The sequence below is a fragment of the Mya arenaria genome, chromosome 16 (genome assembly GCF_026914265.1).
Source record: "Mya arenaria isolate MELC-2E11 chromosome 16, ASM2691426v1".
NCBI lineage: Eukaryota > Metazoa > Mollusca > Bivalvia > Myida > Myidae > Mya > Mya arenaria.
The window spans coordinates 29,431,840-29,457,190 of NC_069137.1; the positions used below are offsets into that span (position 1 = coordinate 29,431,840).

The 25,351-nt window shown below is 47.4% G+C and overlaps 1 protein-coding gene across 2 annotated transcripts in view; it reads left to right on the forward strand.

Moving 5' to 3' along the window:
* The window catches only part of LOC128222224 (uncharacterized), a 29,645-nt gene extending 21,332 nt beyond the window's left edge, over positions 1–8,313 (forward strand). For both annotated transcript variants that reach the window (XM_052931162.1, XM_052931161.1), the window contains exons 8-15: positions 635–791; positions 1,164–1,293; positions 2,276–2,426; positions 2,861–2,993; positions 3,904–4,195; positions 4,699–4,826; positions 5,176–5,299; positions 5,703–8,313. In XM_052931162.1, coding sequence (XP_052787122.1) covers positions 635–791; positions 1,164–1,293; positions 2,276–2,426; positions 2,861–2,993; positions 3,904–4,195; positions 4,699–4,826; positions 5,176–5,299; positions 5,703–5,917 — 1,330 coding nt within the window. In that variant the 3' untranslated portion in view covers positions 5,918–8,313. The remainder of the gene's footprint in view (positions 1–634; positions 792–1,163; positions 1,294–2,275; positions 2,427–2,860; positions 2,994–3,903; positions 4,196–4,698; positions 4,827–5,175; positions 5,300–5,702) is intronic.
* Positions 8,314–25,351: the final 17,038 nt, after the last annotated feature.

The window sequence follows — 25,351 nt, forward strand, 5'->3', positions numbered from 1 at the left end:
TGTGTAGCAAGGCCCATAACTCTTGCTATTGCCAGTGAGAATGTGCACATGTGTAGCAAGGCCCATAACTCTTGCTATTGCCAGTGAGAATGTGCACATGTGTAGCAAGGCCCATAACTCTTGCTATTGCCAGTGAGAATGTGCACATGTGTAGCAAGGCCCATAACTCTTGCTTTAATAAGTGTCAAGTTATAACCCTTATTGACTATAAATAACATATCGGCATTTACTATGCTGCGCTCTTGTTACAAACTGATAATCTCTTAAACCTGACCTTAAATGATTTGGGGGGACTTGTATAGCTTGTATCAGGAGCTTCTGTAAATCCTCATTTACATTCTTGTCATAGTTTGTTACAATTTTTGTTAAGCCAATTATAGAAGTGTTTTGACTTGAGATGGAATAATAAAATTGAGTCCTTCATCTTTGTGTGTATCCAAATCATTAGAAAATCATTTCTAAATCATTTTAAATATTTCTATAAGAAATAGCTGTATTCGTAAATTGCATAAAACAAGAATAAAAACAGGAAGTTGTGGCAGCACTTTCTTGATCATCATAAAATTGAAATACAATGATACAATTATGTTATCTGTTCTTTCAATACATCTATGAATGCTTTTGTTTTCTTCAGCAAATTCAAAAACCTGGTTGACCAGGCCTCTCCAGACATTTCATCCCTGATCAGTAACATCGGTGCTAACATCTTTGTACCCACGGATTCAGCCTTCGACAGAATAATGGCCTACAGAGGGATTGAGATCTCTCTCAACAGAACACTGGCAGATTATGTAAGAACAGGTCTATCATTTCCTAGTGGTGGGGCAGGGTAGAATAATGACTTACGGAGGAATAGAGATCACATTGTGAAATGGGATTATTATCTCCCCCTGGATGGTTAGGGATAGGGTTGGAGGGGGCCCCTGGAGGAGCAGGATGAATGCTCTTTATCAGTGACTTTTTGTCTGAAACTATTTTGTTATCAGTTGTCAATATTTTTTTGTTGTTTTTTTTCTGATTGATAGTGGCAATGATTGTGGCACAATAATTAATTTGTTTTCATTTTTTGTTTTCAGTTTGTTATTTGTGTGAAGTTTGATGTTTTGAGTTATCATAACGACTTAAGCTGTGTAATACATATCTATGTCTTGCTGTTGTTTTAGGTTTTACGACTGTGTATTTTACGAGACACGGAAATTGAGGTATCAAGAATGAACAACAACTACGACGTCCGTTGGAGACGCCAGACCCAGTACAGTAGTGTCAACATTGTGGTCTACAATGACAGAAATGGTAAGGTTATGGTACAGTAGTGTCAACATTGTGGTCTACAATGACAGAAATGGTAAGGTTATGGTACAGTAGTGTCAACATTGTGGTCTACAATGACAGAAATGGTAAGGTTATGGTGACAGTAGTGTCAACATTGTGGTCTACAATGACAGAAATGGTAAGGTTATGGTACAGTAGTGTTAACATTGAAGTAGAAATAATAAATTATGAGATATCTTGCCCTAAGACTTTGCTTTTGGAAATAATGACTGTTCTCTGTTTTAGATGCAAAAGAAATAACATAGCTATAAACCAAACATAATTATGGTCTTTCTTGCTTGCCATTGATGTGGAAGATAAAGATCACTTTGTTTGCTTATGTCCTTTTTCTTTAGAAATATAAGAAGAAAATTTAATTAAGAAAGTTCTTTAATGCTTCACCATTCTGTGGTTAAGTTTTTACAGTTGTAACAATCAGAAAATGAACTTACAAACCTATGTCTGCGTGTTTAGCATACTCATAAACATGAAATATTCTTCATGGTAGAATGTCATTTTGTTTAACTAGTTAATTCTGAGATTTGAATAAAGATTTTGCTGCTAAAGTTATAAACCCTGAGTAAATTGTATAAGTCCTGAATTATTTCTCTGTCTTTTTGTCTGTCTACAATGACGGAAATGGTAAGATGTGGCTTGCATGTTGCTTTTAGGTGACAGCCGTTAATTCGTAGGTGACATTAATGGCAACAACTTTTATCTGAGCCATTATTGATAAATTATTTAAGATATTCAAATGAAACTTTATACACGTTTTGCTAAGGACAAAACCACATCTGTAACAATTTTAGGACTGTAACTCTTGCATTAAAACATGGCTTTGTGATGCTTCTTAATGACAACCCTCTGCCATCCACCAACAGATGACCATTGGCATTCACTTGCAGTGTGTTTGTTGACAGAATATTGAATAAACAGTGATGGGTTAATCATTGTGCATTTTCAGACACATGGATGAATGGTGGCAATGTTCGAGGCAGAATTATACGCCCAGATATTGACTGCACCAACAAGGGGAGACTACAGCTGATAAACGCTGTGCCAGGAATACCGTGGGCCGATATACCCACAGCTATCGAATATGATGAATATCTCCTGTGAGTATAATTTGTCACTTATCGGACATTTCATTTCAAGAAACAAAATTGATTTTACAAAACAGATTATCATAAAGATAATTTAGGGTTATTTAAGATAATTAAATTATAACCCTAACCCTTCCTTTAAAATTGTCATTTTTTTATATCAGAAATAAGTAATAAACGCAAATTATACCAAAACAAAAATAGTATGCTTAAACCTTGATCCTGGTATAAGAGACTCAAAATAAGTAATATTGTTTGAGGAACCTTATCTGACCGTTATGTTTAAAATATGTGTATTTGGTTTCATTTTTCAGTATTATTAATACCTTATAATGCATGTGATGAATCTTGAGAAGATGATTCCAGCTAGAACAGTCAGTAGTTCTCATTCTCTCATGAAAGGGGACATTCATCAACTTGAGTGACATTTGTACCCATAATTTCAGGTACACCTGGAACGACATTAAAATGACAGGGCTGAACACTTACCTCAAGGATCCAACATTTAACCCAACTGGAATCCCGCTCCCACAGAAAACATTCTATGATTACACCAATGGACAAAACGTTTTTACTACAGTGAGTATACATCAGGGTACGTTACAGTTGAACCCCTATGGCTTGAACATGCTTGGCTGGAACATGCTTGGCTGGAACGTGCTTGGCCCGAACGTGCTTGGCACAAAATTTCGTTGGCTCAAACTGGATGTAAAAGACCAATATCTTTGTACTTAATGTAAGCATTCCCGCTTGGCTCAAAAATTCCAAGGCTTAAGGTATTTTTGCTGGTTCCTAGGAGTTTCAGCCAACGGGTTCAACTGTAACTACAAAAGCATTTAGTAAAGTGAGAATGATAGTAACAGCAATGGTGAATTATTTATGATTGTCCAATATGGTATATTCATCATTTAAAAGCTTTTAGGGGCAGCGAAAAGGATATCAAAATACAGTTTGATTGATGGAATATATTGATTTATTATAGCTCACGTCTTAAATTCTCCATATAACATATAGTAAACTACAGCGGTCAACAATTTAATTGGTTCCCCTGCGCCGTGACCTTCTGTTGTACTGTTAAACGCTGTCAAACTGTTAACAGCTGACATCATTGGCAGTAAGATAAGAATACAGGGTGTACAGATATTGTTTGAGCGAGTCAGTGTTGCAGAGACCCTTTGTTTACTCATAGCAGATACAATGACAATATTTTTAAAAAAAATTCTGACGTTTTTCGGGAAAAATATTTTTTTAAATAAAAGCACCGTTATAATATACAGTAAAGGTGGTTTATGCTTTGACTTTTATAACTGACATATTGTGGTTATAAAATTAAATATAGCAATCTTGGAATTGTTTGACATAAAGCCATGGGCGACAGTTTCCATTTGGGTTTACAAGATGTACATCCCACTAAAGAAAGTCAATTTATATATATTAACAATCATCTTTGGGTTCCTCTGTATTTATTATGTGTGTATTCTACTTTCAGACGTTTAATCCGTATGGACAAAACTCCAATGGGCAGTCACAATATCCAGGGCAGAACAGTCAATATCCGAACAGTCAAAATCCAGCAAATACACAATACCCAAACAACAACCAACAATACCCAAACAACAACCAACAATATCCGAACAACCAACAGTATCCCGGCAACCAGGGTTCCTATGGAGAAAATCAGTTTGGGAGCAGTAATTATGCTGGTAGCAATAACAACAACTATGGGAACCAATACCCTAGCACTGGGAGCAATAATTATCAAGGAGGTCAGGGATCTTACAGTAAGTGGACATTGGACTGAAAAACATTAACATTTTGGTAGACATAAATGTCCATGGCTTGCGTGGGTAATCTGAGCCATTTAAAGATTGCAGATGTAATGGACTACAGGGTATTGCCTAAGGATTGTTTTTTTCTGCACAAAGCTAGTTGAAAATGTAGTAAGAAAGTAACATATCCAGCTATGAAGCAGTTAAATGATGCCTGTGTTCCCTGTGTATGTTCAGTGTACCTTATCTTTCAATTTTAACCCTCACGATCAGTTAAGACATCTATTCACAAATTTACAATAACTTCATCCATGTGTTTAGCAAGGCCAGTTACACTACATGTAGTTTAAATATTTGTTAAGTTATTATCCTTTTCCATTTGATATTAGTCGTCAAACTTCGTTATCAGCTTTCAGTGGTCTGGGTATAAATATGTTTAATTTTAAAGTATTACATTGATAGTATGTGTTACTTAAACTACAACTACGGTATTTCATGAGACTTGCAATGTTTAGGGGTGTGTGGAGATATCTACAATGTGTGCCGCTTCACGTTTTTCGTGCCAAACGGTACGGCTACTTACAACTATGGTTTGATGGGATTCGGGCGGTCTATTAGAAATCAGGTGGACCGATATCGTTGGGTAAGTAGGAACTAAGGATAGATGTATAAAATATGAATATTATGTTGAGTTCACTGAATATGGCCTTAATGCAAACATGAGTGTTGGGTACATGATTTGAGAGCTTTGAACAATACTTAACAAGGTCCATATTTCTCGATTTAAGAATTCCTGCATACATGTCTATCAGTGTAGTGAATTCCTATCATTCTGGCTGTATATATAAATATTTGTTTTGATGTGATCATATCGACCACTTGTTTTCACTGAGAACGCTGGACAAGCCTTGGTTGTCATAAATTGTGCTCTTTATAAATGAGTATGTAGTTGATACATGATTCCAGTTTAAGCTTTGTATTAAATGTTGAAGGTGCTGAGAAGACTGGTGATTCCAAATGAAGTTATCTCCCTGGAGAACTTTATAGTGGGCCAGTCTGTTCGATACACAGCAGATAACGGGGAGGATTTGATGATAAAACGAGAAACAGAAAACTGTAAGTAACTTTATAAGCAATTTGCTGCACTTTAATATGAACATTGAATGCAATGTTAAGATGAATTTTAGGAACTCATCTATTAAAATAGCCAGCTTTATTTCTAGTAATTGAACCATTGAATGTAATGCTATGATGAATTTTAGGAATTCATCTATTAAAATAGCCAGCTTTATTTCTAGTTATTGAACCAGTTCTCTGTAGCAGTAATGGTCATAGTGAGAGGCAAATCATGGAAACATGGAATTCCATCTCGAAGACTTTATCTAGTCATTTCTGTTGATAGTTGACCATGATTATCCAAGTGTGAATGCCATATTTGAAACGTAGTATTGCTGGCATTTACCTTCCACAGAATTGTAGGTAACAGGTATTAGAATATAAATGTATTTTCTTTTTGCAGTGGTGCGTGTGCTATGGGGAAGTATGTCCGCACGAGTCATAATGTGGGACATCGGAGCGTCTAACGGCATCGTGCACATCATTGACAACATTCTCTCCGATACCTCCGATCTAAGCAGGGACATCAGTGCTGGAAACTTTCTTTCTGTTAATGTATTTCTACTTGGTGCCATTTCTTTTCTTTGGGTTTTTAGAAAATACTTAAACCATCTCTGATTTTAAATCCTGTTGTTTGTTTATCCTTTTTTCCAGGGCATATGTCATTTAACATTTTTGTCAATTTTTAGAAGTCATGGACTTTGTGATGAATTCGTTCTTTACATTTTGACAAAAATATTGGACATTTTTAAGTAAACATTAGTAGGATTTGTAGGTTGTGTAGGTAGTAATGTAGACTATGAGAATATTAACCATTCCATTTTTATATTTTGTTGATTTTTTAAAAAGATTATTTTGTGTACATTTCATGTCATCTATTGAGGCCATATTGGAAAAGCTTCATTTTTTCGCTATATTTTTACCATTCAGGTATATATATGATTTTTAAAATCATGATGAAAATTAATAATATATATATACTATAGTGTTTATCTTTTACAATGTAAAATAGTATTAGTTTCCATATTTCATTTCAGCCTTTAATTTAAAAACACACAGTAGCTTTATACAAAAATTTATTTTCTTTTCATGTTTGGTTTTTATTTGTTACTTTTATTTTGTTTTTTAAATGACACAATTATATTAAGCTTCCCTGTTTTTGGATGTGTGTTCCAAGTTTCAATGACGTGAACAGTTAATAACGATACAGAGTTCTTTAAGCTGGTCAGAGCATACACTGTGATCCCCTCAAACCTTATTGAGTTGAGTCTGACACGTTATGCCATGGTTTCTTATGTTAACTCACTCCAAAACCTATTTAAATAAATATCCACATGAAACTTATCATAAATGTTCACATTTACATGCACACCAGTTCCCATAACTCTGACTTTGAAGTCAATTTTGAGTATAAGAAAAAATAATCATGGTAATTCATAAAGGTTGTTCTTGTATTTCATAGAATTGTTTCTTTTATAATTCACATGTTCATTGTTTATGTGAAGCTTTTGCGACTTACAATGCTGCAGCATGTGTATTATGATTTGTTGATTTTGAGGTCTTCTGTTTTTTGAAGACAAACAAGTCAGGGCGTTGTGATGGCCTTAGTGTCTTGGTGTCATTATTGTAGTACATAAACTTCAACCACAGTCATAACTCAAGATCTGTTTAAAATATTCAGAGGAAACTGTATACACATGTTGCCACAGACGATACACATATAGAGCAAAGTCCTTATCTCCGGCTTTTATAAATGTTGACTAACCTCCCTTATTCAATAGAAAAAACAACAGACTAGCAGTGGAGTTCCCTCTGTGCGGCTCCTGTCATATCTACATTACAATGAAATGTGATAAGTTCATGACTTTACAGCTTTCCTAATCCACTATCTATATATATGTTAGATGTATTTTCTCCTTTTTGGCAATAACTATCACAGGTATTTAGTACTTGTCTCCTTATTTGTTTATTGATGTTATAAATATAGTATTATCTATTTTACAGACATTATTTTGATGCATATTTGTGTATATGTAGGTTTTCATCATTTTGTTTAGGCCATGCAAAGTGATAACGATTAAGTGTCAGGTTCTAATTTCATCACCTACATGCACTTACAAGGCAGGAAAAAATCATTTCTCCACAGATATCATATGGTAACTGTTAAACAAGTGTGGCAACATCTCCAAGGGAACCAGCGTTGACAGCTGTACCAGCCGGAGCCAGCGTTGACAGCTGTACCAGTCCGAGATGGTGAACAATAATAAGGCACATAATTATATCAAAATATATTTTTCCCCATCTCGGACTGATACTATCACCTTGTTGTTCAATGAGATTGTATTATTTTTTTGTGACCGGCTTCATTCAGATTGTTCAAGAAATCAGCCCCTGAAAGTCTGGACATTTTAGCCATCTATGGATGACATTATATATCTCAGATAGTTTAGGAATGGAGGATAAGCTTCTTGGATTTTTAAACATTTTGATATTATTTTTATTATGTTAGCAATTTTAAGTGCTTCACAAAGCCATTATAGTCAAGATTTATTAGCGTTTGTCCGCTTTTCAAAGAAAAAAGGCTCCGATTTGTCATTGTTTTTGTGTAGCTGTTGTCAACATAGTTACTGAAGGGGGGAATCATTGTTTGCCATAAATAATAAAAAAAATAATATCTTCATAATGATGCACATTGGTGCAAGTCCTGTAACTCTGAAATGATATAATTTGATGGGTTATGATCCCTGATTGCTGAAGAAAGATAGACGAGTGTCAGTTTCCATTCAAGGTACACTTGTTTACTGGAATCTTCATATTGTTGTGTATTCTTCAAAAAAATTGTAAAATTTAAATCTGTACATTCCATTTTTAATGTTTTTTACACTTTTTTTTATATGATATTTTTTAATCAAGGTACCTTTTGTGAATTTTATAATCTTGTACATATCATTTTATACACTCATATCAATAGACTTCTTTTACATGTTTTGTATATAATAAATATGGGGTCTATTTACAGTCTTGTCCTTAATTCAGAAATTATAATAGATTAAATAAATGAAAATATAAATTGACATCTGGTTTGCGTTTTGCTCTTTAGTCTGATAACTGTGCAGGGGCCAGACCGATAACAGTACAGGGGCAGTATTAGACTGATAACAATACAGGGGCTAGACTGATAACAGTACAGGGGCCGGACTGATAACAGTACAGGGGCTAGTCTGATAACTGTACAGGGGCTAGACTGATAACAGTACAGGGGCCAGACTGATAACAGTACAGGGGCTAGACTGATAACAGTACAGGGGCAAGACTGATAACAGTACAGGGGCTAGACTGATAACAGTACAGGGGCCAGACTGATATTTAAACGGTACTGGGGCCAGACTGATAACAGTACTGGGGCAAGACTGATAACAGTACAGGGGCTAGAATGATAACAGTGCTGTGGCAAGACTGATAACAGTACAGGGGCCAGACTGATAACAGTATAGGGGCAAGACTGATAACAGTACAGGGGCTAGAATGATAACAGTACTGTGGCAAGACTGATAACAGTACAGGGGCCAGACTGATAACAGTACAGGGGCCAGACTGATAACAGTACAGGGGCAAGACTGATAACAGTATAGGAGTAAGACTGATAACAGTACAGGGGCCAGACTAATAACAGTACAGGGGCCAGACTGATAACAGTACAGGGGCCAGACTGATAACAGTACAGGGGCCAGACTGATAACAGTACGGGGGCAAGACTGATAACAGTACAGGGGCCAGACTGATAACAGTACGGGGGCAAGACTGATAACAGTACAGGGGCAAGACTGATAACAGTACAGGGGCAAGACTGATAACAGTACAGGGGCCAGACTGATAACAGTACAGGGACCAGACTGATAACAGTACAGGGGCCAGACTGATAACAGTACAGGGGCCAGACTGATAACAGTACAGGGGCTAGACTGATAACAGTACAGGGGCCAGACTGATAACAGTACAGGGGCCAAACTGATATCAGTATAGGGGCCAGACTGATAACAGTACAGGGGCAAGACTGATAACAGTACAGGGGCCAGACTGATAACAGTACAGGGGCCAGACTGATAACAGTACAGGGGCCAGACTGATATCAGTACAGGGGCCAGACTGATATCAGTACAGGGGCCAGACTGATAACAGTACAGGGGCCAGACTCATAAAGCATCTTAGTGAAAGTTTTCAAAGTAATGAAACACTTTGTTTTTTCTGACTTGAATTTAAAGAAAACTAATATTTTAAGTTTTTAGACCAAAAGTATGAAAATTAGCAAGGAAAAAATCCAAATAAATTAGGCGTTTGAAAAAATTGATGAAAGATATAGGGTATTTAAAATATGTTTTTGTTATTAAAAATCACTAAGTTGAAAATGTTCAAGAAGAAACTTTATCAATATCGCCGCTGATCTCGATCATTTGCCCATGTTTACAGGGCTGATCTCGATCGCTTGCCCATGTTTACAGGGAGTCATATTAAGAGGGCATGAAATTGAGTATTCAATTTTAATAATACTGTGTTCTGTCGAATCTGTAAGAACTTGATCTCGGCCATTGCCTACAGGACGACACAGGTGACATGTTGAGTATACATTGAGGATATGATTCTACTAAGATGTTTTGTTCAACAAAATAATGTTACAAAAGTGAAATAATTAACTTAAAATTGGTATGTTCTTATTTATAAGCCTGGAAGTAAAACAACAACCGTGCATTGATTAAGTAAGACCATTTTCAACAGTTAAGCAAGAATCAACGATTGAATGCCAAGACGAATCTTACATCAACGACCAAATGTCATTAAAAACACTTAAGACTGTACTTAAAGGTCTCAGTTATTGTAATATTGAAACCGAGCAACAGATTTATACCAATGAGAAACATTGGAAAGGCTCTAACAGAGATATCGAGAGTTCATTTATAATAATATGATCAACGTAGAGATAAGGGAGAATCGAAGAATCCCACTAACTGATGGGGATGAAAGTCCGGACACACTGTTTGGTGGTGTAAGTCCGGACACACACTGTTTCTTGGTGTAAGTCCGGACACACACGGTTTGGTGGTGTAAGTCCGGACACACACTGTTTCTTGGTGTAAGTCCGGACACACACGGTTTGGTGGTGTAAGCCCGGACACACACTGTTTGGTGGTGTAAGTCCGGACACATACTGTTGGGTGGTGTAAGCCCGGACACACACTGTTGGGTGGTGTAAGCCCGGACACACACTGTTTGGTGGTGTAAGCCCGGACACATACTGTTGGGTGGTGTAAGCCCGGACACACACTGTTGGGTGGTGTAAGCCCGGACACACACTGTTGGGTGGTGTAAGCCCGGACACATACTGTTGGGTGGTGTAAGCCCGGACACACACTGTTGGGTGGTGTAAGCCCGGACACACACTGTTGGGTGGTGTAAGCCCGGACACACACTGTTGGGTGGTGTAAGCCCGGACACACACTGTTGGGTGGTGTAAGCCCGGACACACACTGTTGGGTGGTGTAAGCCCGGACACACACTGTTGGGTGGTGTAAGCCCGGACACACACTGTTGGGTGGTGTAAGCCCGGACACACACTGTTGGGTGGTGTAAGCCCGGACACACACTGTTGGGTGGTGTAAGCCCGGACACACACTGTTGGGTGGTGTAAGTCCGGACACACACTGTTGGGTGGTGTAAGTCCGGACACATACTGTTTGGTGGTGTAAGTCCGGACACATACTGTTTGGTGGTGTAAGTCCGGACACACACTGTTGGGTGGTGTAAGTCCGGACACATACTGTTGGGTGGTGTAAGCCCGGACACACACTGTTGGGTGGTGTAAGTCCGGACACATACTGTTTGGTGGTGTAAGCCCGGACACATACTGTTGGGTGGTGTAAGTCCGGACACACACTGTTGGGTGGTGTAAGCCCGGACACACACTGTTGGGTGGTGTAAGCCCGGACACACACTGTTGGGTGGTGTAAGCCCGGACACACACTGTTGGGTGGTGTAAGCCCGGACACACACTGTTGGGTGGTGTAAGCCCGGACACACACTGTTGGGTGGTGTAAGTCCGGACACACACTGTTGGGTGGTGTAAGCCCGGACACACACTGTTGGGTGGTGTAAGCCCGGACACACACTGTTGGGTGGTGTAAGCCCGGACACATACTGTTGGGTGGTGTAAGTCCGGACACATACTGTTGGGTGGTGTAAGTCCGGACACACACCGGACACATACTGTTGGGTGGTGTAAGTCCGGACACATACTGTTTGGTGGTGTAAGCCCGGACACACACTGTTGGGTGGTGTAAGCCCGGACACACACTGTTGGGTGGTGTAAGCCCGGACACACACTGTTGGGTGGTGTAAGCCCGGACACATACTGTTTGGTGGTGTAAGCCCGGACACACACTGTTGGGTGGTGTAAGCCCGGACACATACTGTTGGGTGGTGTAAGCCCGGACACATACTGTTGGGTGGTGTAAGCCCGGACACACACTGTTGGGTGGTGTAAGCCCGGACACACACTGTTGGGTGGTGTAAGCCCGGACACATACTGTTTGGTGGTGTAAGCCCGGACACACACTGTTGGGTGGTGTAAGCCCGGACACACACTGTTGGGTGGTGTAAGCCCGGACACATACTGTTGGGTGGTGTAAGCCCGGACACACACTGTTTGGTGGTGTAAGCCCGGACACACACTGTTGGGTGGTGTAAGCCCGGACACATACTGTTGGGTGGTGTAAGCCCGGACACATACTGTTGGGTGGTGTAAGCCCGGACACATACTGTTGGGTGGTGTAAGCCCGGACACATACTGTTTGGTGGTGTAAGCCCGGACACATACTGTTTGGTGGTGTAAGTCCGGACACACACTGTTGGGTGGTGTAAGCCCGGACACACACTGTTGGGTGGTGTAAGTCCGGACACACACTGTTTGGTGGTGTAAGCCCGGACACACACTGTTGGGTGGTGTAAGCCCGGACACATACTGTTGGGTGGTGTAAGCCCGGACACACACTGTTTGGTGGTGTAAGTCCGGACACACACTGTTGGGTGGTGTAAGCCCGGACACATACTGTTGGGTGGTGTAAGCCCGGACACATACTGTTGGGTGGTGTAAGCCCGGACACACACTGTTGGGTGTTGGGTGGTGTAAGCCCGGACACATACTGTTGGGTGGTGTAAGCCCGGACACATACTGTTTGGTGGTGTAAGCCCGGACACATACTGTTGGGTGGTGTAAGCCCGGACACACACTGTTGGGTGGTGTAAGCCCGGACACACACTGTTGGGTGGTGTAAGCCCGGACACATACTGTTGGGTGGTGTAAGCCCGGACACACACTGTTGGGTGGTGTAAGCCCGGACACATACTGTTTGGTGGTGTAAGCCCGGACACACACTGTTGGGTGGTGTAAGCCCGGACACATACTGTTGGGTGGTGTAAGCCCGGACACACACTGTTTGGTGGTGTAAGCCCGGACACATACTGTTGGGTGGTGTAAGCCCGGACACACACTGTTGGGTGGTGTAAGCCCGGACACACACTGTTGGGTGGTGTAAGCCCGGACACACACTGTTGGGTGGTGTAAGCCCGGACACATACTGTTGGGTGGTGTAAGTCCGGACACATACTGTTGGGTGGTGTAAGCCCGGACACATACTGTTGGGTGGTGTAAGCCCGGACACATACTGTTTGGTGGTGTAAGCCCGGACACACACTGTTTGGTGGTGTAAGCCCGGACACACACTGTTTGGTGGTGTAAGCCCGGACACACACTGTTTGGTGGTGTAAGCCCGGACACATACTGTTGGGTGGTGTAAGCCCGGACACACACTGTTGGGTGGTGTAAGCCTGGACACATACTGTTGGGTGGTGTAAGCCCGGACACATACTGTTGGGTGGTGTAAGCCCGGACACATACTGTTGGGTGGTGTAAGCCCGGACACATACTGTTTGGTGGTGTAAGCCCGGACACATACTGTTTGGTGGTGTAAGTCCGGACACACACTGTTGGGTGGTGTAAGCCCGGACACACACTGTTGGGTGGTGTAAGTCCGGACACACACTGTTTGGTGGTGTAAGCCCGGACACACACTGTTGGGTGGTGTAAGCCCGGACACATACTGTTGGGTGGTGTAAGCCCGGACACACACTGTTGGGTGGTGTAAGTCCGGACACACACTGTTGGGTGGTGTAAGCCCGGACACATACTGTTGGGTGGTGTAAGCCCGGACACATACTGTTGGGTGGTGTAAGCCCGGACACACACTGTTGGGTGTTGGGTGGTGTAAGCCCGGACACATACTGTTGGGTGGTGTAAGCCCGGACACATACTGTTTGGTGGTGTAAGCCCGGACACATACTGTTGGGTGGTGTAAGCCCGGACACACACTGTTGGGTGGTGTAAGCCCGGACACACACTGTTGGGTGGTGTAAGCCCGGACACATACTGTTGGGTGGTGTAAGCCCGGACACACACTGTTGGGTGGTGTAAGCCCGGACACATACTGTTTGGTGGTGTAAGCCCGGACACACACTGTTGGGTGGTGTAAGCCCGGACACATACTGTTGGGTGGTGTAAGCCCGGACACACACTGTTTGGTGGTGTAAGCCCGGACACATACTGTTGGGTGGTGTAAGCCCGGACACACACTGTTGGGTGGTGTAAGCCCGGACACACACTGTTGGGTGGTGTAAGCCCGGACACACACTGTTGGGTGGTGTAAGCCCGGACACATACTGTTGGGTGGTGTAAGTCCGGACACATACTGTTGGGTGGTGTAAGCCCGGACACATACTGTTGGGTGGTGTAAGCCCGGACACATACTGTTGGGTGGTGTAAGCCCGGACACATACTGTTGGGTGGTGTAAGTCCGGACACATACTGTTGGGTGGTGTAAGCCCGGACACACACTGTTGGGTGGTGTAAGTCCGGACACACACTGTTGGGTGGTGTAAGCCCGGACACATACTGTTGGGTGGTGTAAGCCCGGACACATACTGTTGGGTGGTGTAAGCCCGGACACACACTGTTGGGTGGTGTAAGCCCGGACACATACTGTTTGGTGGTGTAAGCCCGGACACATACTGTTGGGTGGTGTAAGTCCGGACACATACTGTTGGGTGGTGTAAGTCCGGACACACACTGTTGGGTGGTGTAAGCCCGGACACATACTGTTGGGTGGTGTAAGTCCGGACACATACTGTTGGGTGGTGTAAGCCCGGACACACACTGTTGGGTGGTGTAAGCCCGGACACACACTGTTGGGTGGTGTAAGCCCGGACACACACTGTTGGGTGGTGTAAGCCCGGACACACACTGTTGGGTGGTGTAAGCCCGGAAACACACTGTTGGGTGGTGTAAGCCCGGACACATACTGTTTGGTGGTGTAAGCCCGGACACACACTGTTGGGTGGTGTAAGCCCGGACACACACTGTTTGGTGGTGTAAGTCCGGACACATACTGTTGGGTGGTGTAAGCCCGGACACACACTGTTGGGTGGTGTAAGCCCGGACACATACTGTTGGGTGGTGTAAGCCCGGACACATACTGTTGGGTGGTGTAAGCCCGGACACATACTGTTGGGTGGTGTAAGCCCGGACACACACTGTTGGGTGGTGTAAGCCCGGACACATACTGTTGGGTGGTGTAAGCCCGGACACATACTGTTTGGTGGTGTAAGCCCGGACACATACTGTTGGGTGGTGTAAGCCCGGACACATACTGTTGGGAAGTGTAAGCCCGGACACATACTGTTGGGTGGTGTAAGTCCGGACACACACTGTTTGGTGGTGTAAGTCCGGACACACACTGTTTGGTGGTGTAAGCCCGGACACATACTGTTGGGTGGTGTAAGCCCGGACACATACTGTTGGGTGGTGTAAGCCCGGACACATACTGTTGGGTGGTGTAAGTCCGGACACACACTGTTTGGTGGTGTAAGCCCGGACACATACTGTTGGGTGGTGTAAGCCTGGACACATACTGTTGGGTGGTGTAAGCCCGGACACATACTGTTGGGTGGTGTAAGCCCGGACACATACTGTTGGGTGGTGTAAGCCCGGACACATACTGTTTGGTGGTGTAAGCCCGGACACACACTGTTTGGTGGTGTAAGCCCGGACACATACTGTTGGGTGGTGTAAGCCCGGACACATACTGTTGGGTGGTGTAAGCCCGGACACATACTGTTGGGTGGTGTAAGCCCGGACACATACTGTTGGGTGGTGTAAGTCCGGACACACACTGTTGGGTGGTGTAAGCCCGGACACATACTGTTGGGTGGTGTAAGCCCGGACACATACTGTTGGGTGGTGTAAGTCCGGACACACACTGTTGGGTGGTGTAAGCCCGGACACACACTGTTTGGTGGTGTAAGCCCGGACACATACTGTTGGGTGGTGTAAGCCCGGACACATACTGTTTGGTGGTGTAAGCCCGGACACACACTGTTGGGTGGTGTAAGCCCGGACACATACTGTTGGGTGGTGTAAGCCCGGACATACACTGTTGGGTGGTGTAAGCCCGGACACATACTGTTGGGTGGTGTAAGTCCGGACATACACTGTTGGGTGGTGTAAGCCCGGACACATACTGTTGGGTGGTGTAAGTCCGGACACATACTGTTTGGTGGTGTAAGTCCGGACACACACTGTTGGGTGGTGTAAGCCCGGACACATACTGTTGGGTGGTGTAAGCCCGGACACACACTGTTGGGTGGTGTAAGCCCGGACACACACTGTTTGGTGGTGTAAGCCCGGACACATACTGTTGGGTGGTGTAAGCCCGGACACATACTGTTGGGTGGTGTAAGCCCGGACACATACTGTTGGGTGGTGTAAGCCCGGACACATACTGTTGGGTGGTGTAAGCCCGGACACATACTGTTGGGTGGTGTAAGCCCGGACACATACTGTTGGGTGGTGTAAGCCCGGACACACACTGTTGGGTGGTGTAAGCCCGGACACATACTGTTGGGTGGTGTAAGTCCGGACACACACTGTTGGGTGGTGTAAGCCCGGACACATACTGTTTGGTGGTGTAAGTCCGGACACATACTGTTGGGTGGTGTAAGTCCGGACACATACTGTTGGGTGGTGTAAGCCCGGACACACACTGTTGGGTGGTGTAAGTCCGGACACACACTGTTGGGTGGTGTAAGCCCGGACACATACTGTTGGGTGGTGTAAGCCCGGACACATACTGTTGGGTGGTGTAAGCCCGGACACACACTGTTGGGTGGTGTAAGCCCGGACACATACTGTTTGGTGGTGTAAGCCCGGACACATACTGTTGGGTGGTGTAAGTCCGGACACATACTGTTGGGTGGTGTAAGTCCGGACACACACTGTTGGGTGGTGTAAGCCCGGACACATACTGTTGGGTGGTGTAAGTCCGGACACATACTGTTGGGTGGTGTAAGCCCGGACACACACTGTTGGGTGGTGTAAGCCCGGACACACACTGTTGGGTGGTGTAAGCCCGGACACACACTGTTGGGTGGTGTAAGCCCGGACACACACTGTTGGGTGGTGTAAGCCCGGACACACACTGTTGGGTGGTGTAAGCCCGGACACATACTGTTTGGTGGTGTAAGCCCGGACACACACTGTTGGGTGGTGTAAGCCCGGACACACACTGTTTGGTGGTGTAAGTCCGGACACATACTGTTGGGTGGTGTAAGCCCGGACACACACTGTTGGGTGGTGTAAGCCCGGACACATACTGTTGGGTGGTGTAAGCCCGGACACATACTGTTGGGTGGTGTAAGCCCGGACACATACTGTTGGGTGGTGTAAGCCCGGACACATACTGTTGGGTGGTGTAAGCCCGGACACATACTGTTGGGTGGTGTAAGCCCGGACACATACTGTTTGGTGGTGTAAGCCCGGACACATACTGTTGGGTGGTGTAAGCCCGGACACATACTGTTGGGTGGTGTAAGCCCGGACACATACTGTTGGGTGGTGTAAGTCCGGACACACACTGTTTGGTGGTGTAAGTCCGGACACACACTGTTTGGTGGTGTAAGCCCGGACACATACTGTTGGGTGGTGTAAGCCCGGACACATACTGTTGGGTGGTGTAAGCCCGGACACATACTGTTTGGTGGTGTAAGTCCGGACACACACTGTTGGGTGGTGTAAGCCCGGACACATACTGTTTGGTGGTGTAAGCCCGGACACATACTGTTGGGTGGTGTAAGCCCGGACACACACTGTTGGGTGGTGTAAGCCCGGACACATACTGTTTGGTGGTGTAAGCCCGGACACACACTGTTGGGTGGTGTAAGCCCGGACACACACTGTTGGGTGGTGTAAGCCCGGACACATACTGTTTGGTGGTGTAAGCCCGGACACATACTGTTGGGTGGTGTAAGCCCGGACACACACTGTTGGGTGGTGTAAGCCCGGACACATACTGTTGGGTGGTGTAAGCCCGGACACACACTGTTGGGTGGTGTAAGCCCGGACACACACTGTTGGGTGGTGTAAGCCCGGACACATACTGTTGGGTGGTGTAAGCCCGGACACATACTGTTGGGTGGTGTAAGCCCGGACACACACTGTTGGGTGGTGTAAGCCCGGACACACACTGTTGGGTGGTGTAAGCCCGGACACATACTGTTGGGTGGTGTAAGCCCGGACACATACTGTTGGGTGGTGTAAGCCCGGACACACACTGTTGGGTGTTGGGTGGTGTAAGCCCGGACACATACTGTTGGGTGGTGTAAGCCCGGACACATACTGTTGGGTGGTGTAAGCCCGGACACACACTGTTGGGTGGTGTAAGCCCGGACACATACTGTTGGGTGGTGTAAGCCCGGACACATACTGTTGGGTGGTGTAAGCCCGGACACACACTGTTGGGTGGTGTAAGTCCGGACACATACTGTTGGGTGGTGTAAGCCCGGACACACACTGTTTGGGTGGTGTAAGCCCGGACACATACTGTTTGGTGGTGTAAGCCCGGACACATACTGTTGGGTGGTGTAAGCCCGGACACACACTGTTGGGTGGTGTAAGCCCGGACACACACTGTTTGGTGGTGTAAGCCCGGACACACACTGTTGGGTGGTGTAAGCCCGGACACATACTGTTTGGTGGTGTAAGCCCGGACACATACTGTTGGGTGGTGTAAGCCCGGACACACACTGTTGGGTGGTGTAAGCCCGGACACATACTGTTTGGTGGTGTAAGCCCGGACACATACTGTTGGGTGGTGTAAGTCCGGACACATACTGTTTGGTGGTGTAAGTCCGGACACACACTGTTGGGTGGTGTAAGCGGTGTAAGCCCGGACACACACTGTTGGGTGGTGTAAGTCCGGACACATACTGTTGGGTGGTGTAAGTCCGGACACACACTGTTTGGTGGTGTAAGCCCGGACACACACTGTTGGGTGGTGTAAGTCCGGACACATACTGTTGGGTGGTGTAAGCCCGGACACACACTGTTGGGTGGTGTAAGCCCGGACACACACTGTTGGGTGGTGTAAGCCCGGACACATACTGTTGGGTGGTGTAAGCCCGGACACACACTGTTGGGTGGTGTAAGCCCGGACACATACTGTTGGGTGGTGTAAGCCCGGACACACACTGTTTGGTGGTGTAAGCCCGGACACATACTGTTGGGTGGTGTAAGCCCGGACACACACTGTTGGGTGGTGTAAGCCCGGACACACACTGTTGGGTGGTGTAAGCCCGGACACACACTGTTGGGTGGTGTAAGCCCGGACACACACTGTTGGGTGGTGTAAGCCCGGACACATACTGTTGGGTGATGTAGCCCGGACACACACTGTTGGGTAGTGTAAGCCCGGACACATACTGTTTGGTGGTGTAAGCCCGGACACATACTGTTGGGTGGTGTAAGCCCGGACACACACTGTTTGGTGGTGTAAGCCCGGACACATACTGTTGGGTGGTGTAAGCCCGGACACATACTTTTGGGTGGTGTAAGCCCGGACACACACTGTTGGGTGGTGTAAGCCCGGACACACACTGTTGGGTGGTGTAAGCCCGGACACATACTGTTGGGTGGTGTAAGTCCGGACACATACTGTTTGGTGGTGTAAGCCCGGACACATACTGTTGGGTGGTGTAAGCCCGGACACACACTGTTGGGTGGTGTAAGTCCGGACACACACTGTTTGGTGGTGTAAGCCCGGACACATACTGTTGGGTGGTGTAAGCCCGGACACACACTGTTGGGTGGTGTAAGTCCGGACACACACTGTTTGGTGGTGTAAGCCCGGACACATACTGTTGGGTGGTGTAAGCCCGGACACATACTGTTTGGTGGTGTAAGCCCGGACACATACTGTTTGGTGGTGTAAGCCCGGACACATACTGTTGGGTGGTGTAAGCCCGGACACATACTGTTTGGTGGTGTAAGCCCGGACACATACTGTTTGGTGGTGTAAGCCCGGACACATACTGTTGGGTGGTGTAAGCCCGGACACACACTGTTGGGTGGTGTAAGCCCGGACACATACTGTTGGGTGGTGTAAGCCCGGACACATACTGTTGGGTGGTGTAAGCCCGGACACATACTGTTTGGTGGTGTAAGCCCGGACACACACTGTTGGGTGGTGTAAGCCCGGACACATACTGTTGGGTGGTGTAAGCCCGGACACATACTGTTTGGTGGTGTAAGCCCGGACACATACTGTTGGGTGGTGTAAGCCCGGACACATACTGTTGGGTGGTGTAAGCCCGGACACACACTGTTGGGTGGTGTAAGCCCGGACACATACTGTTGGGTGGTGTAAGTCCGGACACACACGTTGGGTGGTGTAAGCCCGGACACATACTGTTGGGTGGTGTAAGCCCGGACACATACTGTTTGGTGGTGTAAGCCCGGACACATACTGTTGGGTGGTGTAAGCCCGGACACACACTGTTGGTGGTGTAAGCCCGGACACATACTGTTGGGTGGTGTAAGCCCGGACACATACTGTTGGTGGTGTAAGCCCGGACAGATACTGTTTGGGTGGTGTAAGCCCGGACACATACTGTTTGGGTGTGTAAGCCCGGACACATACCTGGGTGGTGTAAGCCCGGACACACACTGTTGGTGGTGTAAGTCCGGACACACTGTTTGGTGGTGTAAGCCCGGACAGACACTGTTTGGTGGTGTAAGCCCGGACACAAACTGTTTGGTGGTGTAAGTCCGGACACACTGTTGGGTGGTGTAAGCCCGGACACACACTGTTTGGTGGTGTAAGTCCGGACACACACTGTTGGGTGGTGTAAGCCCGGACACACACTGTTGGGTGGTGTAGCCGGACACACACTGTTTGGTGGTGTAAGCCCGGACACACATGTTGGTGGTGTAAGCCCGGACACACACTGTTGGGTGGTGTAAGCCCGGACAACACTGTTGGGTGGTGTAAGCCGGACACACACTGTTGGGTGGTGTAAGTCCGGACACATACTGTTGGGTGGTGTAAGCCCGGACACATACTGTTGGGTGGTGTAAGCCCGGACACATACTGTTTGGTGGTGTAAGCCCGGACACATACTGTTGGTTGGTGTAAGCCCGGACACATACTGTTTGGTGGTGTAAGCCCGGACACATACTGTTGGGTGGTGTAAGCCCGGACACACAACTGTTGGGTGGTGTAAGCCGGACACATACTGTTGGGTGGTGTAAGCCCGGACACACACTGTTTGGGTGGTGTAAGCCCGGACACATACTGTTGGGTGGTGTAAGCCCGGACACATACTGTTGGGTGGTGTAAGCCCGGACACATACTGTTGGGTGGTGTAAGCCCGGACACATACTGTTGGGTGGTGTAAGCCCGGACACACTGTTGTGGGTGTAAGCCCGGACACATACTGTTGGGTGGTTGTAAGCCCGGACATACTGTTGGGTGGTGTAAGCCCGGACACATACTGTTGGGGGTGTAAGCCCGGACACACACTGTTGGGTGGTGTAAGCCCGGACACATACTGTTGGGTGGTGTAAGTCCGGACACACACTGTTGGGTGGTGTAAGCCCGGACACACACTGTTGGGTGGTGTAAGCCCGGACACACACTGTTGGGTGGTGTAAGCCCGGACACATACTGTTGGGTGGTGTAAGCCGGACACACACTGTTGGGTGGTGTAAGCCCGGACACACACTGTTTTGGTGGTGTAAGCCCGGACACATACTGTTTGGTGGTGTAAGCCGACACACACTGTTGGGTGGTGTAAGCCCGGACACACACTGCTGTGGTGTGTAAGCCCGGACACATACTGTTGGGTGGTGTAAGCCCGGACACATACTGTTGGTGGTGTAAGCCCGGACACACCTGTTGGGTGGTGTAAGCCCGGACACACACTGTTGGGTGGTGTAAGCCCGGACACATACTGTTGGGTGTGTAAGCCCGGACACCACTGTTGGGTGGTGTAAGCCCGGACACACACTGTTGGGTGGTGTAAGCCCGGACACACACTGTTGGGTGGTGTAAGCCCGGACACATCTGTTGGGTGTGTAAGCCCGGACACATACTGTTTGGTGGTGTAAGCCCGGACACATACTGTTGGGTGGTGTAAGCCCGGACACACACTGTTGGGTGGTGTAAGCCCGGACACATACTGTTGGGTGGTGTAAGCCCGGACACACACTGTTTGGGTGGTGTAAGCCCGGACACACACTGTTGGGTGTGTAAGCCCGGACACATACTGTTTTGGGTGGTGTAAGCCCGGACACACACTGTTTGGTGGTGTAAGCCCGGACACACACTGTTGGGTGGTGTAAGCCCGGACACACACTGTTGGGTGTGTAAGCCCGGACACACACTGTTGGGTGGTGTAAGCCCGACACACACTGTTGGGTGGTGTAAGCCCGGACACACACTGTTGGGTGGTGTAAGCCCGGACACATACTGTTGGGTGGTGTAAGCCCGGACACATACTGTTGGGTGGTGTAAGCCCGGACACATACTGTTGGGTGGTGTAAGCCCGGACACATACTGTTGGGTGGTGTAAGCCCGGACACATACTGTTTTGGTGGTGTAAGTCCGGACACACACTGTTGGGTGGTGTAAGCCCGGACACACACTGTTGGGTGGTGTAAGCCCGGACACACACTGTTGGGTGGTGTAAGCCGGACACACACTGTTGGTGGTGTAAGCCCGGACACACACTGTTTGGTGGGTAGCCCGGACACCACTGTTTGGGTGGTGTAAGCCCGGACACACACTGTTGGGTGGTGTAAGCCCGGACACATACTGTTTGGTGGTGTAAGCCCGGACACATACTGTTTGGTGGTGTAAGTCCGGACACATACTGTTTGGTGTGTAAGCCCGGACACACACTGTTGGGTGGTGTAAGCCCGGACCACACTGTTGGGTGGTGTAAGCCCGGACACATACTGTTTGGTGGTGTAAGCCCGGACACATACTGTTGGGTGTGTAAGCCCGGACACACACTGGTTGGGTGGTGTAAGCCCGGACACATACTGTTGTGGTGTAAGCCCGGACACACACTGTTGGGCGGTGTAAGCCCGGACACATACTGTTGGGTGGTGTAAGCCGGACACATACTGTTGGGTGGTGTAAGTCCGGACACATACTGTTGGGTGTGTAAGCCCGGACACATACTGTTGGTGGTGTAAGTCCGGACACATACTGTTGGGTGGTGTAAGCCCGGACACATACTGTTGGGTGGTGTAAGCCCGGACACATACTGTTGGGTGGTGTAAGCCCGGACACATACTGTTGGGTGGTGTAAGCCCGGACACATACTGTTTGGTGGTGTAAGCCCGGACACCAACTGTTTGGTGGTGTAAGCCCGGACACATACTGTTTTGGTGGTGTAAGCCCGGACACACACTGTTTGGTGGTGTAAGCCCGGACACATACTGTTGGGTGGTGTAAGCCCGGACACACACTGTTGGGTGGTGTAAGCCCGGACACATACTGTTGGGTGGTGTAAGCCCGGACACACACTGTTGGGTGTGTAAGCCCGGACACACACTGTTTGGGTGGTGTAGTCCGGACACATACTGTTGGGTGGTGTAAAGCCCGACACACTGTTGGGTGGTGTAAGCCCGGACACATACTGTTTGGTGGTGTAAGCCCGGACACATACTGTTGGGTGGTGTAAGCCCGGACACACACTGTTGGGTGGTGTAAGCCCGACACATACTGTTGGGTGGTGTAAGCCCGGACACATACTGTTGGGTGGTGTAACCCGGACACATACTGTTGGGTGGTGTAAGCCCGGACACACACTGTTTGGTGGTGTAAGCCCGGACACACACTGTTGGGTGGTGTAAGCCCGGACACACACTGTTGGGTGGTGTAAGCCCGGACACACACTGTTTGGTGGTGTAAGCCCGGACACATACTGTTGGGTGGTGTAAGCCGGACACAACTGTTGGGTGGTGTAAGCCCGGACACACACTGTTGGGTGGTGTAAGCCCGGACACATACTGTTGGGTGGTGTAAGCCCGGACACACACTGTTGGGTGGTGTAAGCCGGACACACACTGTTGGGTGGTGTAAGCCCGGACACACACTGTTGGTGGTGTAGCCCGGACACATACTGTTGGGTGGTGTAAGTCCGGACACACACTGTTGGGTGGTGTAAGTCCGGACACATACTGTTTGGTGGTGTAAGTCCGGACACATACTGTTGGGTGGTGTAAGCCCGGACACACACTGTTGGGTGGTGTAAGCCCGGACACATACTGTTGGGTGGTGTAAGTCCGGACACATACTGTTGGGTGGTGTAAGCCCGGACACATACTGTTGGGGTTGGTGTAAGTCCGGACACATACTGTTGGGTGGTGTAAGCCCGGACACATACGTGGGTGGTGTAAGCCCGGACACATACTGTTGGGTGGTGTAAGCCCGGAACATACTGTTGGTGGTGTAAGTCCGGACACATACTGTTTGGTGGTGTAAGCCCGGACACACACTTTGGGTTGGGTGTGTAAGCCCGGACACATACTGTTGGGTGGTGTAAGTCCGGACACATACTGTTGGTTGGTGTAAGCCCGGACACATACTGTTGGGTGGTTAAGCCCGGACATATACTGTTGGGTGGTGTAAGCCCGGACACACACTGTTGGGTGGTGTAAGCCCGGACACATACTGTTGGGTGGTGTAAGCCGGACACACACTGTTGGGTGGTGTAAGTCCGGACACATACTGTTGGGTGGTGTAAGTCCGGACACACACTGTTTGGTGGTGTAAGCCCGGACACATACTGTTGGGTTGTGTAAGCCCGGACACATACTGTTGGGTGGTGTAAGCCCGGACACATACTGTTGGGTGGTGTACCCGGACACATACTGTTGGGTGGTGTAAGCCCGGACACACACTGTTGGGTGGTGTAAAGCCCGGACACACACTGTTGGGTGGTGTAAGCCCGGACACATACTGTTGGGTGGTGTAAGTCCGGACACATACTGTTGGGTGGTGTAAGCCCGGACACATACTGTTGGGTGGTGTAAGTCCGGACACATACTGTTGGGTGGTGTAAGCCCGACACATACTGTTGGGGGTGGTGTAAGCCGGACACATACTGTTGGGTGGTGTAAGCCCGGACACACACTGTTGGTGGTGTAAGCCCGGACACACACTGTTGGGTGGTGTAAGCCCGACACACACTGTTGGGTGGTGTAAGCCCGGACACACACTGTTGGGTGGTGTAAGCCCGGACACACACTGTTGGGTGGTGTAAGCCCGGACACACACTGTTTTGGTGGTGTAAGCCCGGACACATACTGTTTGGTGGTGTAAGCCCGGACACATACTGTTGGGTGGTGTAAGCCCGGACACACACTGTTTGGGTGGTGTAAGCCCGGACACACACTGTTGGGTGGTGTAAGCCCGGACACATACTGTTTGGTGGTGTAAGCCCGGACACATACTGTTTGGTGGTGTAAGCCCGGACACACACTGTTGGGTGGTGTAAGCCCGGACACATACTGTTGGGTGGTGTAAGCCGGACACACACTGTTGGGTGTGTAAGCCCGGACACACACTGTTTGGGTGGTGTAAGCCCGGACACATACTGTTGGGT